Source organism: Monodelphis domestica, chromosome 6, assembly GCF_027887165.1.
Source record: "Monodelphis domestica isolate mMonDom1 chromosome 6, mMonDom1.pri, whole genome shotgun sequence".
NCBI classification, from domain to species: Eukaryota; Metazoa; Chordata; class Mammalia; order Didelphimorphia; family Didelphidae; genus Monodelphis; species Monodelphis domestica.
Genome location: NC_077232.1, coordinates 303,856,867 through 303,873,028, shown reverse-complemented (window position 1 = coordinate 303,873,028; position 16,162 = coordinate 303,856,867). Strand labels below are relative to the sequence as shown.

At 46.5% G+C, this 16,162-nt stretch overlaps 1 protein-coding gene across 2 annotated transcripts in view; it reads left to right on the top strand.

The window, feature by feature from the left end:
- The first annotated feature begins 6 nt into the window (after positions 1-6).
- NUDT6 (nudix hydrolase 6) overlaps positions 7-16,162 on the top strand; it is a 38,563-nt gene continuing 22,407 nt past the window's right edge. For both annotated transcript variants that reach the window (XM_056803510.1, XM_056803509.1), the window contains exons 1-2: positions 7-789; positions 6,065-6,268. In XM_056803510.1, the coding sequence (XP_056659488.1) occupies positions 351-789; positions 6,065-6,268 (643 nt within the window). In that variant the 5' untranslated portion in view covers positions 7-350. The remainder of the gene's footprint in view (positions 790-6,064; positions 6,269-16,162) is intronic.

Sequence of the window (16,162 nt, the reverse complement as noted above, 5' to 3'; positions counted from 1 at the left end):
CACCACGGTCAAGCATCCGGGGCCAGGGTCGGGGCCAGGGTCGGAGCCCGGGCCCGGGCCGGGCGTGCCGGCCGGCGAGATCCCAGGGGAGGCGGCAGGGGAGCCGCTGCAGGCGCCCTGGCTCCGCCGCGCTTTGCTTTTCTTGGAGGACATGCCGGGAGCAGCCCCGGCCGCCGGCACCGCGTAAGCGCCTAGAAGAGCTTCCTGGGCAGAGGTTGTGCTGGCTCCGCCCTGGCCCGCCCCCGGAATTCTCGGAGGCAGGAGCCTAGCGGAGATTGCGAGCACGACCGGCTCTGAAGGCTGCCTGGGGCCCCAGAGGTCCGCAGCCCATAATCCTGGCGTCGGCCTGAATGTCGGGAACTCAGAGCCGGAATTCAGACCCAAAGGGCGCTGGGCGCCGCCTCCTCCCCTACTCCAGCGCCTGGCTTCCGAGAGCAGCAGGGGGAGAGCTGGCCTGCGGCGGCGCTGTGCTGCGCTGCTATTCGGAAGCCTACGGCAGTCCCCTACCTCCCGTGGCGCGGCAGGAGGCGGGGCTGAAAGCGGGCGCTATGTGGCGAGGACTGCAAGTACGGGAGCAGTCCCTGTTGCCGCTACTGCTGCCAGGGCTGCGGAGCCGGGGGCCGCGGCTGCAGTGCCAGGCGGCCATCCGTGCGCTGACCGGTGGCCCTGGCCCCGGCCCCGGCGGCCTGCGAGGCGAGCTCGACCGCTTCGGGGGCATCACAGTGCGCTTGGGCCAGCTCCGGTCCGCGGACAGCGTGGACCCGGCCACCTTCTGGACGTGGCTCCAGGGCAAGTGCGAGGTCCCCTCCCCAGCCCATCCCTCCGCGTGCAATCCCGGCCTCAGTGTCCCCATCTAGGCCACGGGTTTTATTAACCTCCATCCCCAGCGCGCTAGTCAGGGCATCGAACAGGTGCCACAGGCACATTTGTCAGCCAGAAAGCGCTCCCAAATTTCGGCCGGAAGTTGTTTAGCCGGGCTTTGGACCTCGTCCTCCTGGGCCTTCCCTTAACCTGTCGAGCATGTCGCCGGGGAGAACCGAAGAGGGCTTGCTCCCAAATGAGTCTGAACCACCCAGGAAGGGGGGAGGGGGGAAGGGAACAGAGGACCTCGGTTCAAATGGTGCTTCCAACACCAGCCGGGGGGACCAAGGGAAAGGCGCCAAAACTTCTCCGAGCCTCAGCTTCCCCACTTGTAAAAAGCTCTCAAGTATGCCAAAAGCTATTGCCTTTATTCAGGGATTCCTCCAAACTCAGCACTGGGAATACAACTTTCTACCAGGGGAACCGAAAAAATAAAGGAGAGCCGGTCAAGAGCATGGTATCCGGCAGGGGGCGCTGTGGAGACCAGGGCTCGGAGCCAACCAACCAAGGGCAAAAGGGTGCTTGCGAGGTGGAAGCTTCCAGGGGAGAGAGGATTGCTTGGTCTTGGACCCTTCCTTGAATTGCCAAGGATTTTGGTATTGCTACAAAGCTTGGTCTCAACATTTCTATTGGTTACTGTCCCCAAAGGAATCCAGACTGGAACCCTGATTTCCCAGTGAATTTCTTCTACCTGTGCAGTTCAACACTTTCTTTCTCTTCAACTTAAAATCTTAACGAGGTCCCTAAACACTAAGAGAGTAACAGTGACTGGCCCAGGATCACCCAGCCAATTTGTGTCCAGGCCATGCTGGAGCCTGACTTCCTGACTCCAAGGCTCCAATTTCTCCTCTCCACTCCCCCATGTTTTTTTCTTCCCTATCTCCACTGTGCCCTCTCGAATTGCAAATTCTATATCTGACCAGCCAAAGCTGGGGGCTCAGAGCTAAGCAATCATCTCAGCCATTTGCCTTTTTGTACCAAGAGGGAAAGGAAGACCAGAGAGTCCAAGGGTCCAAGGTCACAGGGATGGTATCAGAAGCAGGAATCCAACCCAGATCTTCTGCCTCCACACTAGGCAGGGCACAGTTTACTAATACTTTATATGCAGCCATAAATGCACTCCACCTTCCCACCCTTTGTATCTGCATTTCCCAGGTAGCAGAAGGGGCTGGCATCTCCACCAAGCAGGCAGCCCTCAGCTGGGCAGTCTTTCCTTTAACAAATGTATCTCATCTACTAATACCACCATTTGGGAGTTAGGCTCCAGCCTAAATAAAGCATTATATTGAGACAGAGTTACACAAAGGCCAATTCATGGTACCCTTGGCCTGCTTTGAAAATAAAGGGACTTGGGAGGTAGGCAGCGGGGTGGGTCAGTAGAGAGCCAGACCTAAAGAATTCTGACTTTCCTGTGACCCTGGGTAAGTCACAAGACCCTCCTGCCTAGCCCTTTCTGCTCTTCTGCCTTAGAACTAATGTACACTACTGATTCTTTTTTCAAACCCTTACCTTCTATCTTGGAATCAATCTATGTATTGGTTCCAAGGCAGAAGAGCAGTAAGGGCTAGGCAATGGGGGCTAAGTGACTTGCCCAGGGTCACACAGCTAGGAAGTGTCTGAAATCACATTTGAACCCAGGACTTCCCATCCTAGGCCTGACTCTCAATCCACTGAGCTACCCAGCTGCCCCCTGTACAGTACTGATTCTAGGACAGAAGGTAAAGTTGTTTTTTTAAAGAAAATTAAGGACAAATAATAGCACATTAATATTACTAATAATATAAACTCAATACTTATATTAAAATTTTTAATAGAAATAGTGTTTATACTATTTTAGTATTAATAGTTTAGTATTAATAATGCTAAAAATGCTAAAAAATAATGCTAAAAATGCTAAAAATCATATTCTGTGTGCAGCTAGGTGGCCCAGTGGATAGATAGAAGACTGAGACCTCAACTCAAATGTGGCTTCGGACATTTACACTTTAGACAATGGCGTCTGATGCTAGACAAGTCACCTCCCCCTGTTTGCCCCAATTTCCTCATCTAAAATCAGCTGGAGAAGGAAATGGCAAATCACCCAAGAAAACCCCAGATGGGGTCACAAAGAGTTGGGCATGCCTGAAAAACAGCATCGTATTATATCAGCCTAGAATGTACTGTATTGCATGTGACGTTACATGAAATTAAACTGCCAACATATGGTCACATTAACAATATGTTCCACATAATATTGCTACTCTAATAGTAAGATCTATCCAAGTTTTTTCTAACGGAGGGCGAGCTGGAGTCCTCCAAGTCTTCCAACATGCCCCAATAACATAGACATTCAAAGGAAGACGGTCACAATGTGTAACAATTAAGCCAGCAACTGAGCAACCTAGTTACTGCGTCATTCCTCCTAACACATTTCTCTCTCTCCGAGATCTAGATCTCAAATCAGAATTAATTGGGAAAGCCTTCCCAAAGAATCTGGTGTGAAGACCTTGCCTTGGGAGCGGACCCTAGTGTAATCTCATGGGGGAGAAACCGAAATTGTAATCTATTCCCTCAATGAAAGGTCTTTTTGGCCTTTCACCACCCACTTTCCAAGGGATGGCTTTTCCCTAGAGCCCAGAAAGGACTTGAAAGAAAATTCTTTCTAGAGACCCTATAAAAGAGGGGTTTTATGCTTCCTCACACTTGGGCCAGACATGTGGAATTTACCTAAAAAATATAGTGTGCCACAGGTTCAAGGATCAAGAGTGAAAGGAAACTTAGAAAGCATGGTTGGCAGTGCTTTATTTATTTATTTATGTGTTAGGCATCAGCTCTATGCCAGGCCTTATATTAAGCTCTAGAGATAGGAATGTGAGAAAAAGAAGCACAGTCCTTGCCCTCAAGGAGTTTATAATCTAAGGGGGGGAAGATAAGCCACCAAAGAAGGTTGAAAAGTGTGGGGTGAAGGAGGTGGCAGTAAGTCAAAGAAGCCCAAAGAAGAAATGAGAGATCTGGCCAGACCCCTTTCTTTCCGTGGAGGAGAAGTTTCTTTTCCAGGAGGGTAGTGGGAGTACACTTGCTGGGCTCCTGGAGGAAGTAAGGAGGCATCCATCCACTTAAAAAGGCCAGACATAAATATATAAAGGAGAGGGATAAAGACTGGGCCTGTGATTCAACTGGTACAGGTAACTCCAGGGTGAAGAGATTTCTTCCACCAGCTTCAACTTCTGGCCTTAGGGAGGAGATGGAACTTTGCAGGGTCTCACAGCCACCGTATGTCTAGGGCCATATTTGAACTTGAGTCTTCCTATAAATAGGACTTTAAATTGTCTTGGGTTTGAGGCAGCCTTGCTGTGCTGATGATATAAAACTTTTAAAAATGATTTTGGTTATCAACCCTTAACGGACTGGAAAACAGAGATGATTTTGAAAGACTAACACCACCACCCACTCCACCCTTGCAAGACAGCATTTTCACCCTCCTTGTTTATTTGACAAAATTTAGAGACATTCCCTGGAAAGTTCTCAAGTATCTTTGTCCTGTTGAATGCAGAAAAGTATGGAGGAAATTATTTGAACGGATGAAAAGTGAATTTGGCAGAATTAGGAAAACGAGATATACAGTTAAAATTGTAAAAAGAGGGGAAAATAAGAAGAAAACAGTCAAGTATTGTAAAATCATACTAGCCAAACTTAATCACAAAGGATATGTGACAAGGAAATCACTTTAAAAGACTGATATATATTAATTTAAGGTCGCCAAGGAATTCAGCTATGTAATTCCTAAATGAAAACTCAAGTCAGCTGTCAACCTTTTATGGAGTTTAATTACAAACAGGAGGAAGAAAGGAATTAGAGAGAGAGAGAGAAAGGGGAGAGAAGGGAATAGGGCTTAAATACCCCTTCTGTTTAGGCTGGGCCAAAAGGCCCAAGCCCTTAGATAGCTGAGGCAAAGAAAAGAGATCAATCCCTATTACTCATGTGACCAAAATGGAGAAACAGTCTCAGGGGCCTCTACCTCCAGCTTCCTTTAGAGCAAGCTTCTCAGAGCACCTCTCCAACCACTCAGAGCCAAAACTCTCCAACCACCCTTCCGTCCTCAGACCCCTCTCTCTTTAAGCAAACCATCCAAGTTCCCTTCCCTCAATTCTCACATCTACCAATCACTGTCCGTCATTTTCCCTGTGCCAATGGAGGCTCTAGCTTAACCCAGGACCGCCCAGAGGCTTTGCACATGTCTGTTGAAGGTCATATTCTCAAATAATTAAATCTTTGATCCTTTGCTACAGCCCTTCCTAAATCCTGTTACCCTGAGTAGGGTAGAGATTGGAATAATTAAATTTTGATCTAGGTTGCAGCCCTTCCTAAATCCTGTTAGGACTGAGTAGGGTGGAGATTGCAATTTCCAAGACTTGGTTCTGTCATTCCAAGTATCTCCATTGTATCAATTCTAAAATCAATCATGACTCAAAGAACTTCCTGTTCTATGCTTAAGCATAGGTCAAAGCCCTTTCCATTGTTCAGCAAAAGGTTTCTGTCCTAAAGTAATCTCAAGAAGGGAGGAGGAGGAACCTCCCATGCCAATGGGGTTCACATTCCAATAGAGTTCCCACTCTCAATAGGAAATTTTTCAAGTATGAAATTTCCCAATGGTGAAATTTCCAACATTTATAAGTCTAAGAAATTTTAAGGTTTACAGATAAATGTGTGTATCCTCACTGCATCCCCCACTTCTTTGCAAAGATGAGGAATACAGTATATAATGTCAAACTTCGCTGGCCCATCAGCTTCTGAAGCAGCCCCCTTTCTTCTTCTTTGTAGTTACAGATGGCCCTCTGGGAGGGTGACAGTAGAGACATATATTGGCAAATGCGGGTCATTCAAACAAAAGATTTCTTTAATAGTTTTAGTAAATGGAAAGAACACCACCATAAAACTGAATGCTGTTAAATTAAGTAACCAGGCTTGGCCTCAAGGAAACACTGTAAGCAAGTCCCTCCTCCTTTTCTTTCCAGAAGTGGGAGTCTTTGGGTGTGGAACACTATATATAATATCAGAATTTTTTTAATATATTAGTTATACTTGACTCATTTTTTCTTTATTCTTTGCAATAACATGCTCTCTGGGATGGGAAGCAGGGGAAAGGAGACATTGAGAAATAGAGGTCATGTGAAAATAAAATATAATTTAAAATTTTTTTTTGTTTCACCCTTTTCAATTTTAGCCTCGATCCAGCAGTGGAGAGCAGAGGGCAGAATAGCCGTCTGGCTGCATGTTCCCATCTTCCAAAGTCAGTTTATAAGTCCAGCAGCCTCTCTGGGCCTCCGTTTTCACCATGCAGAATCCGATGCATCCTTGATGACTCTGTGGCTTGGGGAAGGGCCCAGCCGCTTGCCAGGATATGCCACCCATCAAGTAGGAGTTGCAGGTCAGTGCCCAAGCTTTGCGTCATGTAGAATGTAGTGAAGCCTGCCAGATTTTGTGCTTCTGGGAGCTACCATTGCCCAAGAAACAACCTCTATCCAAGGAACAATTCACAGAATTTCCGAGTGCTAAAGGCCTTACCAGGGATTTGCTCTCCACTAGAGAGGTGGCATGGGTTTGAGCTTGGAAAGGCTGAATCCAAATCCAATCCTGACAGGATAGTAGAAAGAATGCTGGATTTGGAGTCAGAGTGACATGGGCACCGTACCCCAGAAACCCAGGCCAACTAGTATCAGAAACTCCTTTGCCCTTGCATCCTTGTGACTCTGAACCTAGAAACACCCAGTGACCCCACCCAGGGTCCTGAGATGTTTACCCTGTTTGTCCTCTAGATTTAAGGTGGATAAAGAGATGAATCTTAATGCCTCTAGGCAGACCCCAGTCAGATGACCACCCCACCCCACCAAATTGCTGAGGAACTAACATTCTGGGTGTCCACACCAGGACCCAGCATCTAAAGAGTATATAAGCCCCAGAACTGATGTCGTCTGGGGGACAGCCTCTCCATCCATGCTGTCCTCTTGGGGGAACAGCCTTTCCTTTCATGCTGTCCTCCCAGGAACTGCTCCCCATCTTGCTGTTCTACCTTGCTATCCCCCTGGCCACGCTCAACATTACTTTCTAAATTAATAAATCTCTTTTTGTTTTTAAGCTAAATTTTGGAGTCAATGCATGCTTGCAAAAGGCATCCTTCCCGAACCCCAAAGGGTATCCTTCCCTGCCCATAACAAGAGGACTAGAGTTCAAATCCTGACTTTGCTACTTTAATCAACCAATAAACATTTATAAGTGCCTACTGTGCTAAGTGCTGGTGATTCTGAAAGAAGCAAGATAGTCCCTGCCCTCAGGGAGCTTACAGTCTAATGGGGGAGACAGCAAGCAGATAGATAGATAGATAGATAGATAGATAGATAGATAGATAGATAGATAGATAGATGGATAGATAGATGGGTAGATAGATGGGTAGATGGGTAGATAGATAGATAGATAGATAGATAGATAGATAGATAGATAGATAGATAGATGGATAGATAGATGGGTAGATGGGTAGATAGATAGATAGATAGATAGATAGATAGATAGATAGATAGATGGATAGATAGATGGATAGATAGATAGATAGATGGATAGATAGATGGGTAGATGGGTAGATAGATAGATAGATAGATAGATAGATAGATAGATAGATAGATGGATAGATAGATGGGTAGATGGGTAGATAGATAGATAGGTAGATAGATAGATATACGCACACACATATGTAATATCTAACAATCATATATAACAATATATGTGATAATATAGATAACATCAAGTATATAATATAAAATGTATACAATAATATATAATATTGCATAGTATAGTATAACATTTATTTTATAGATAACATAATATTTACTTTATATATAACACTCATAAAAATAAAATAATCTTCTAAATGTTGAGATACATTTATATTTATTTATATGTAATATTATGAATTATAACATGATTTTATATGTTTGCTTGTCTCCCCATTCAATTATGAGTTACTTATTGTATATGTGTATGGATATGTATTGTGTATGCATGTACATGCCACACATATGTGTGTAATACACGTGACCTTGTATGTAAATATTACACGATATATAGAGTATTCTATAGATACATATCGTATTTCATTTTAACTAGGAGATAACTAACAGAGGGAAGGGACTAGAAAAGGGGACCCTTAGTATCCACATGCCCCTTGGCAAGTTTCCTGGGCTTTCTGGGACCCGCTTTGGCATGTGTAAAATGAGGCTTGTGGACTAGATGGCTCTGAGGACCTTGCTAGCCTAAATCTCCAATCCTGTCTCTGAGACCTTGGACCAGTCAATTGGCCTTTGTAGCATCCGGGCTCTGGCCTCTAAAGTATTGGCCTGAAGGGCCTTCCAAGGCCTTCCACCTTGAAATCTCTGATCCTGAGAGAGCTCAATAGCACAGTGGCTGGATTCAGGAAGAGCCTAGTCTCAACACAGCTCAGTGACCCTGGAGGAGTCATTTAAACTCCACCCACCTATTTCCTCCACGGTAAAATGTGGATAACAAAGGAGGGTTGTTGTGCGGCTCTTCTGAGGTTGTATTTGTTTCTTGCCTATGGAAGGTGCTTAATAAATGCTGGGACCTATCAGAACTCATCTAACACTTGTCTATAATTCTTTCAAATGTTTGGATGCATCTCCCTGGCCTCGGTCCAGCCTCATCAAAGGTCTTTCCCAGACCCAGCAGCTCTCCTTGCTTCGGCCAGTCCTGCCATGGCCTGAAAAGCCCTCGGCCTCCTGTTTGGCTTGCAAGGCTCTTCGTGAGCTGGCCTCCTCCCACCACCTTCCCAGTCTTCTTACAGGCCACCCCTGTCCCGTGGAGGCTGGGATCCCGGGGATGGCCTCCTGCCTGGGCATTTCCAATGGCCCTCTCGTCTGCTGTGACCTCACACCCTCTCCTTTTCCCCTCCTGGTTTCCGTGGCTTCCTTCCATTCCCAGCACCCCACCCACCCACCCACCCAGGAGGCTCCTGCCAGGCCCCTTCACCCCAGTGTCTTGTCAGCACTCCTCACTTCAGCTGTCTATCGCTCCTCAGTACACACTTGTTATCGTGTTTTCCCCATTCGATTGTGAGTCTTTCAGAGCACCAATTGCCGTTTGACTGTCTTAGGAGGTGTTTAATGAACGTTTATTGACTGACTAACTAGGCCCCTTCCAGCCATGCTCCCCTTCAGCTCTTTTCAGCTCACTCAAAACGGCAGATTATACTCTGAACCTGGAGAGAGTCCAGACGTCATAGAAGCTTTGTAGGCTGGGTTGGGTCCGACGCTGGTGGCCCGCTAAAACCCTCAGGCCTTTTCCTACAAACCCTTGTCTGATGGCTCCGAGGCTGCAGTAGCACAGATGATGCTTTACTTGATCTTTATGAAGTCGTGCTTGGAGCACTGCCAGGCCCTGAAGGAGATGCAAGAGAAGTAGATCAGCGAGAGCTCACTCCCCGTGCCGACCCCATTCTCTCTCAGACGGTTCCTTTGGGCCCACACAGATGGAGCTGGATAAGAATACTTGCATTGAAAAAAAGTTTGAAAAATACCATTAAAAAATAAGAGAGTTTGTTTCCTGGATTCACCAACTGGCAGAATGTGAGGGAGGCGTGGGGTGGGCAGGGAGTGTTTTTGGCACAGAAGCCCTCTTAGTGTTATGTCAAGAAGTTCTAGGTTCAAATCCTGCCACAGATACTGGTTGTATGACCCTGGACAAATCAGTAACCTCTCCCAGCCTCCATTTCCTCATCTATAAAATGAGGGGTCCCTTCCAGCTTTTTGAAAACCCTTGTGAAATCAGAATCTGTTACCCTAAAAACTGTGATCCCCAGCAAAAACGACAATTCCCAGAACCCCACTCACTTCCTGTAGTTACGTGCTGAGGTAGACAGGATATAAATTGGGTAGAGTTCCGTGTCTAGCCCTCTCTTTCCTTCCTGTTAGTAGCTTTGGTGGAGCGGCCCCGTTGAGCAGGTAGATTAACTTATTTTGTCACATAATAAACTTTATAAAAATAACACTTGAAGTATTGAACTTTAATTCTTACACCCTTGAGTGGAATCGTCCAATTTAGTCTCATCATTTTATAGTTGTAGAAACTGATGAGTAAGAAAAGAAAGTGACTTGCCAAAGATGACACAAGGAATAGGCAACTGCGGTAGAATTTGAATCTGGGTCCTCTGACCCAAAATAGAATATTTTTGCCCCAAAAACCTACAAATGAAATCAGTCACTGAATAGATTTGAGATTCATTTATTAGCTTCAAAGATGTATAAAGTACTAATTTATAACCAGGACGTGTGGGTTCAAATCTCAGCCCCATGTCTGTGACCCTGGGGAGGCTATATTACCTATCTCTCCAAGCCTTAGGTTCCTGACAATTCTATGAACCGTGAGTCAAGACTTCCTTTAAATTAGAGATAAGAGGCAGAGCGACAGTGATTAGAGAGCTGGCCTGGGGGTCAAGAAGATCTGAGCTCAAATCCCACCTCCAACATGTATTGGCTTTGTGATCCTGGACAAGTCATTTACTTGTCAGTGATCTTGCTCTCCAGGAAGGTAAGTTTCAGAGAAGATGCTAACCCACACCAATGGGGTAATTCTTCATCCACAAACCTCCCTTATTGGTTGAACCACATTCATCCCTCTTATCCAGTGGCACTTGGAAATGATAAGTAGGAAGCTTTCTTAGGGGAGCTTCACAACTTCTTTGGGGCCTTTTGGAATTTGTCTGATTCTCTTTTCTCAGATAGCTGACTTATCCTGTTACAGCCTGGTTTGGGCCCTCCTGTTGGGAGGCTCCCTGTGTTGGGGGAGATCCCCGTGTTTCAGGGACCCAGAGGAACTTTTGCTGCGAACCTCATGGTTCTAGAATGATACGCTTAGGGATGGAAAGGCCCTTCCAGATGATCTAGTCCAACCTTTTAATTTTACAAATGAGTAAACTGGCAGAAGTTAATGATTTTCCCAAGATCAAACAGGTGGGATAAATGCCAGAGCCAGGATTTGAATACAGGCCCTCTTAAACTAAACCTGGCATTCTTTCCACTTTCTCCCCTGAAGGTGCAAAGTCCCTATTACTGATAGAAACCCTACTGAGATCAGACTTTCCCTCCAAAAAGGAACATCTGGTTTTCTTTTTCCTTTTCCCCTCTTGGATCGTGGCAGGCCAATGCCAGCTCCAAGATGAGTGGTCACCTAGGAGAGCTTTGTAATATAATGTCTCTGCCTAATCGTACAACTGGGAATTTGGGGGGCAGAAGAAGCTAAGTAGTCATGTGTTAATGAAATGGGGCTACCAGGTGGCACTGTGGACAAAGCACTGGGCCCAGAGTCAACAAGACCTGAGTTCAAATGTGGCTCAGACACTACCTGTATGATCTTGGGCAAGCCATTTAATCCTGTTTGCCTCCACTTCCTCATCTGTAAAATGAGCTGGAGAAGGAAATGGCAAACCACTCCCGTATCTATTCCAAGAAAGCCCCAAATGGGGTCATAAAGAGGCAGCACAACTGAAGTGGCTGAACAGATGTTAATAATGAAGTACAAAAACATGTCTAGGTCCTATTACCCTTTTACAAAATAAGACATTCTCCCTGATGAAATTAGGAAGGAACTTGTCTTTTAGTGGGATCAAAGACTGACCATTGCCTCTGATTGCCCTTACAAAAAAATACATGATCCCTGCGCACCAGCCAAGAACTCCGATTCTTAACCAGTTACAAAGGAGTTAAAGACAAGAAGAGGCCTCAAGGAGTGTGACCCTGGAAGCAGAGAAGAGAAGCCAGCACTAATTCCAAGGAAGACCAGCCCTCCAAGTTGGTAGCTGATCTGTAAAGAGGACAAGGCCCAGGAACCAACTGATTGAGCCTTCCAGCAGAGAGGCTTTATCAAGGCTGCTGAGAGCAAAAAAGACCTCAGGATGCCATAGCTGAGCATGCATTGGCTTTGTCAGGTGCAGATCAATGCACAGCTAGGTCCCAAGTACTGTGAATGATGAATCCTTTGAAGTCCTGGCACTATTTGAACTCCCCTGTAGATTTCCATTCAGCTGGAAGGAATGACCACATTTTACCTAATCATAACTTCAAAGAGGGCAGATTCAAATATGCATGCTTCCCAGATTTCATTCTTCACATTGATCAGGTCCTGGTTGTAATCTAAATTGTAGCCCCCTCTTCCTTCTGATGCTGCATGTTTCTGCGGGCCAGTTTGCCCCAAGTTTGGGAGGGAGGGAGGGAAGGATGTTTTGTAGCTTCTGTTCTAATTATGCCCTCTTAGTAAATGTTTTTGTTGTGACAGAATTGTGTCTGCTGGTTGCCTGTTAAAGGGAAACTCACCAGTAGGGGCTCATGAGCCGTAGATTTCAGAGTATAAAGCCCCATCTTTTGTAACATACGAGAGTAGTCACCACTCTGGGAACCCAAGCTGCAAACTTAGAAGTATAGAGTTTGGGAAGTAGCCTGGGAGCGAAGCTACATATGTGCTGTTTGTCAAAGTAGTCGCCGAATTCTATTTGTTTTTCTTTTTTTCCTCCTTTCCCTGTTTTCAAAAATATTTTATTGCTGCTTTTTAAAAATGCCATCACGAATTCCCCTGCCAGCCCTCCCCACCCACTGAGTAGAAATTCTCCTTTTTTAATAAGTTGTAAAGGATGGCTAAGAGAAGAGGACATTCCTTCTGTGCCCAAGCCTCTACCTGCCCTGCTGGGAACCACTCTTTTCAGTGCATCATTCAGAGCACCAAGTGGATGATCCAGTAGAAGAGAAGAATGTTTCTTTAATCAGAGGATTGGGTTTGAATCCCAGCTCCGAAGGCAACTCCCCGTGTCACTTTGGGCCAGCTGTGTCGTTCTCTGGGCCTCTCGATTTTTGAGAGTCCTAGGAACGACCCTAAACCACGAATTCCCTCTAATCGAATGTGTCCGGCCCTTCATTGCTGCCCTGCGAGGTGGGTGAGGGGGTGGGTGCCGTGCCCAGCACACTGTTATCTCCTGGGCATCAGCGGGTTCTCCCTCTCCACCAAGGTGGGAGTGGACCCAGGTCAGTAATGACTGGAGCAGGGCCGATTACAATCTGAGACACCCTCACTGAGTGGGCTTGATTCAGCCCTCCCAGAGCTATCATTTGTGTCAGCATTCCCACCATTCTCCCAGACTCACTTAAACCGTCGAAGTCATTCAGGACGGGTTCCTTTCCCGCGCTTCCTGAACTTACTCAGTTATTCCCTTTCTCGCCTTCTCCGTTTTCTCTTCACGCTCAAATCCACCATTCTTTTCCATGGGATGCCGTCGTAATTTCAGCCCTTGGTCCCCGTTGCCTGGCGTATTGCCCTGACTCCTCTAGCCTGTGGCCCTTCTTCCCTTCTTCCTGCCTTATCCACTACTGTCGGACACAGGATCCCTCCCTCTGCTTTCCTTTGACCCTATTACTCTGCTGCTCCAACCCTCTAACGACGCCCCATCACCCACGAAAGAAAGCCAGAGTTCCTCAGCATGGCGTCTGAGCATCTCCGTGACCTCATGACAGAGTGGCATGTTGAGGACCCTGAAGTCAGATTCAAGCCCTGTGTGACTGGGGCTCATCGCTGTGTTTCTTTCGTCTGCTTGGCAAGCTGTCGGGTAGAGGAAGAGAATTTCACTGACGGGAGCTCCCGTGGGAGGAAACACCATCCACCAGTGCAGGTCAGCAATTTTTCTGCACCAATAGCCCAAGGCTACATGAGCTGCAGCCCACGCTCCACTCTAACACTGGCCTCGTCCAAATCCCAGACCTTCTGCCCTGTGCGTTCGCTTGAGACCATTCTCGCTGCTCGCCTCAGTCTCCTCCTCTGTAATACCAGGAACATTGACCGGGGCTGCTTTATCTGTTGGGTGCTGTGGACCCCTTTAGCAGTGTGGTGAAGTCTTCAGACCCCCTCAGAATCCCATTTTCAGATGCTTATAGATAGAGGATTACAAAAGAAAACAATTCCATTGTATTAAAATAAAGACTTCCTTTTTCCTGATCCAAATAGACAGATTCCCTGAGCTCCCCATGGACCCTCTGTGCCGAATGAACTCTCCAGCCCATCTCGTTTACCCTACCTCCAGCCCTGTCATTCTGTGGGCCCCAGGCCACCCCAGGGGGTTCCTGAAGCCGCTAAAACGGGCTCGTGGGGCCTGGGGGCTCCTTTTCATCAGAAGCATCTGAACACCAGAAATCAGCAAACAGGACAAGTCCTGACCTTGTTTGCTTAATTGTTTGAACATAGAAAAATAATGAAAGAAAATGTTAGTGACACAAATTAGACTTTAGAAGGTATAATGTGTACTTTCTTTTTTTTTCTTTTTCTTTTTTTAAACCCTCACTTTCCACCTTAGAATCACTACTGTGTATTGGTTCCAAGGCAGAAGAGTGGTAAGGGCTAGGCCATGGGGGTCAAGTGACTTGCCCAGGGTCACCCAGCCAGGAAGTGTCTGAGGCCACATTTGAACCCAGAACCTCCCATCTCTAGGCTCTCAATCCACTGAGCCACCCAGCTGCCCCCTTATGTGTACTTTCTCCCCCCAGAAAGCTGATGATTAAACATTTATCAGCACACCCCTGGTCCTGAACCTCATACCATTTATTTGACTCTTGCTAAGTTTTGCATTATGTTGTTAATTATTTCTCTCTGTGGACACGGGTTTGTTCATGAGCCCTTTGTGTGCCTTTGCTACCCCCATTGTGCCCAACACAGCCCCTCATATATGCAGTGGGTACTCAGGACAATCTCACTGATAGACAGAGGCCACCTCAATCTAACGAGCTTGATGGACCCCCGAGAATCCTCCACTCTCAGTTCCCTGGTGGGTGATATATGAAACCGGCCTAGATGCCATCCGGCTCAGAGCCGCGGGCATCAAATACTTGTTCTCTGGTGCCCGGGAGAGTATCTGACCCTGATCCACATACAGCCTTGGCTTCTTGCACCTGACCTTAGTGAAGTCTTCCCCAGCAGCCAGCTCTTCTGTGCTCTGTGACTGGAGCATCCGAGGACCTGATTTCTTGGTCCAGGGTGTTAAGCCCACCCTTGCCCTCATTCTAAACTCTTGAGCTTTCTAGGTGGGAGCGACTAAGACTCCCATCCCAGGGAATGAACCACCCAGTTCAGGAAAGCTTTGGGTGGTTGCTTGATCAATTTGATTTAGAGGTTTGAGGAGATTAAGAGCTTAAAAGGGCACCAAAATTCTTGGCACATTTGGGATCCTTGGATTTTAGATTTAGAGACGGACTGACGTAAGAGATTATCTAGTCCGGGAATTCCTGGCCTATTTTTTCTTGTGGACCCCTTTCACAATCTGGCGAAACCTATAGACTCCTGCGCACAGTGTTTTTAAATCACTGAAGGAAATTTCTAAGTTTGAATGAAAAGTGAGTGAAAATAAAGCTAGGGCAGCTAGGTAGCACAGTGGACAGAGTCCTGAGCCTGAAGTCAGAAAGTTTCACCTTCCTGAGTCCTCAGATACTTACTGGTTATATGACCCTGGACAAGTAACTTAACCCTGTTTGCCTCAGTTTCCTCATCAGTAAAATGAGCTGGAGAAGGATGACAAACCCCTCTAGTACCTTTGTCAAGAACACTCTAAATGGAGTCACATAACTAAAAAACAGCTGAACAACTGAAAATAAAACTCTCCTTCTCTGCTTCTCTCGCTGTCTCTGTCCCTCCCCATTCCCGTCCCTCCATTCCTCCTTCTGTTCATCCAAAAAGCCCCTGCTAAAACTCATTCCTCCTTCTGTTCATCCAAAAAGCCCCTACTAAAACTCAATGGAGCTGAGAGCAAATCCCCAATCCCTAAACATGGTGGGATCATCTGGAATCCCAGGTGACATGTCCAGGACAAAGGAGTTCCAGGGATTTATTCCTTTACTTCTTGCACTCAAGACCTTTATTCTTCTCCCCTCATCCCTCGTCCTTGCCCCCAAGCCAAGCTTTGTTTTCTCCTGGCTAAACTTCCCCAATTTCTTCATTCAATCACATGATGGGAACTTGAGGCCCTTCAACATCCTGGTTACTGCCCAGTGATGTTCTCAGCTTACCAACATCTTTCCCAAAATGTGGTGCCCAGAGCTGAGCGATCTCTAGGAAGTTCGCCTGGTAGAGTGACACTGGAGTCAGAGCATTTGGTTCAGATCTCACTTGCAAGTTATACCTGCATGACCTTGAGAACTCCCTTCCCTTCTCGGCCTCGGTTTCCTCACCTGTAAAATGAGCTAGGGAATCCAATATCTTTGCCAAGAAAACCCTGAATGGGATCACAAAG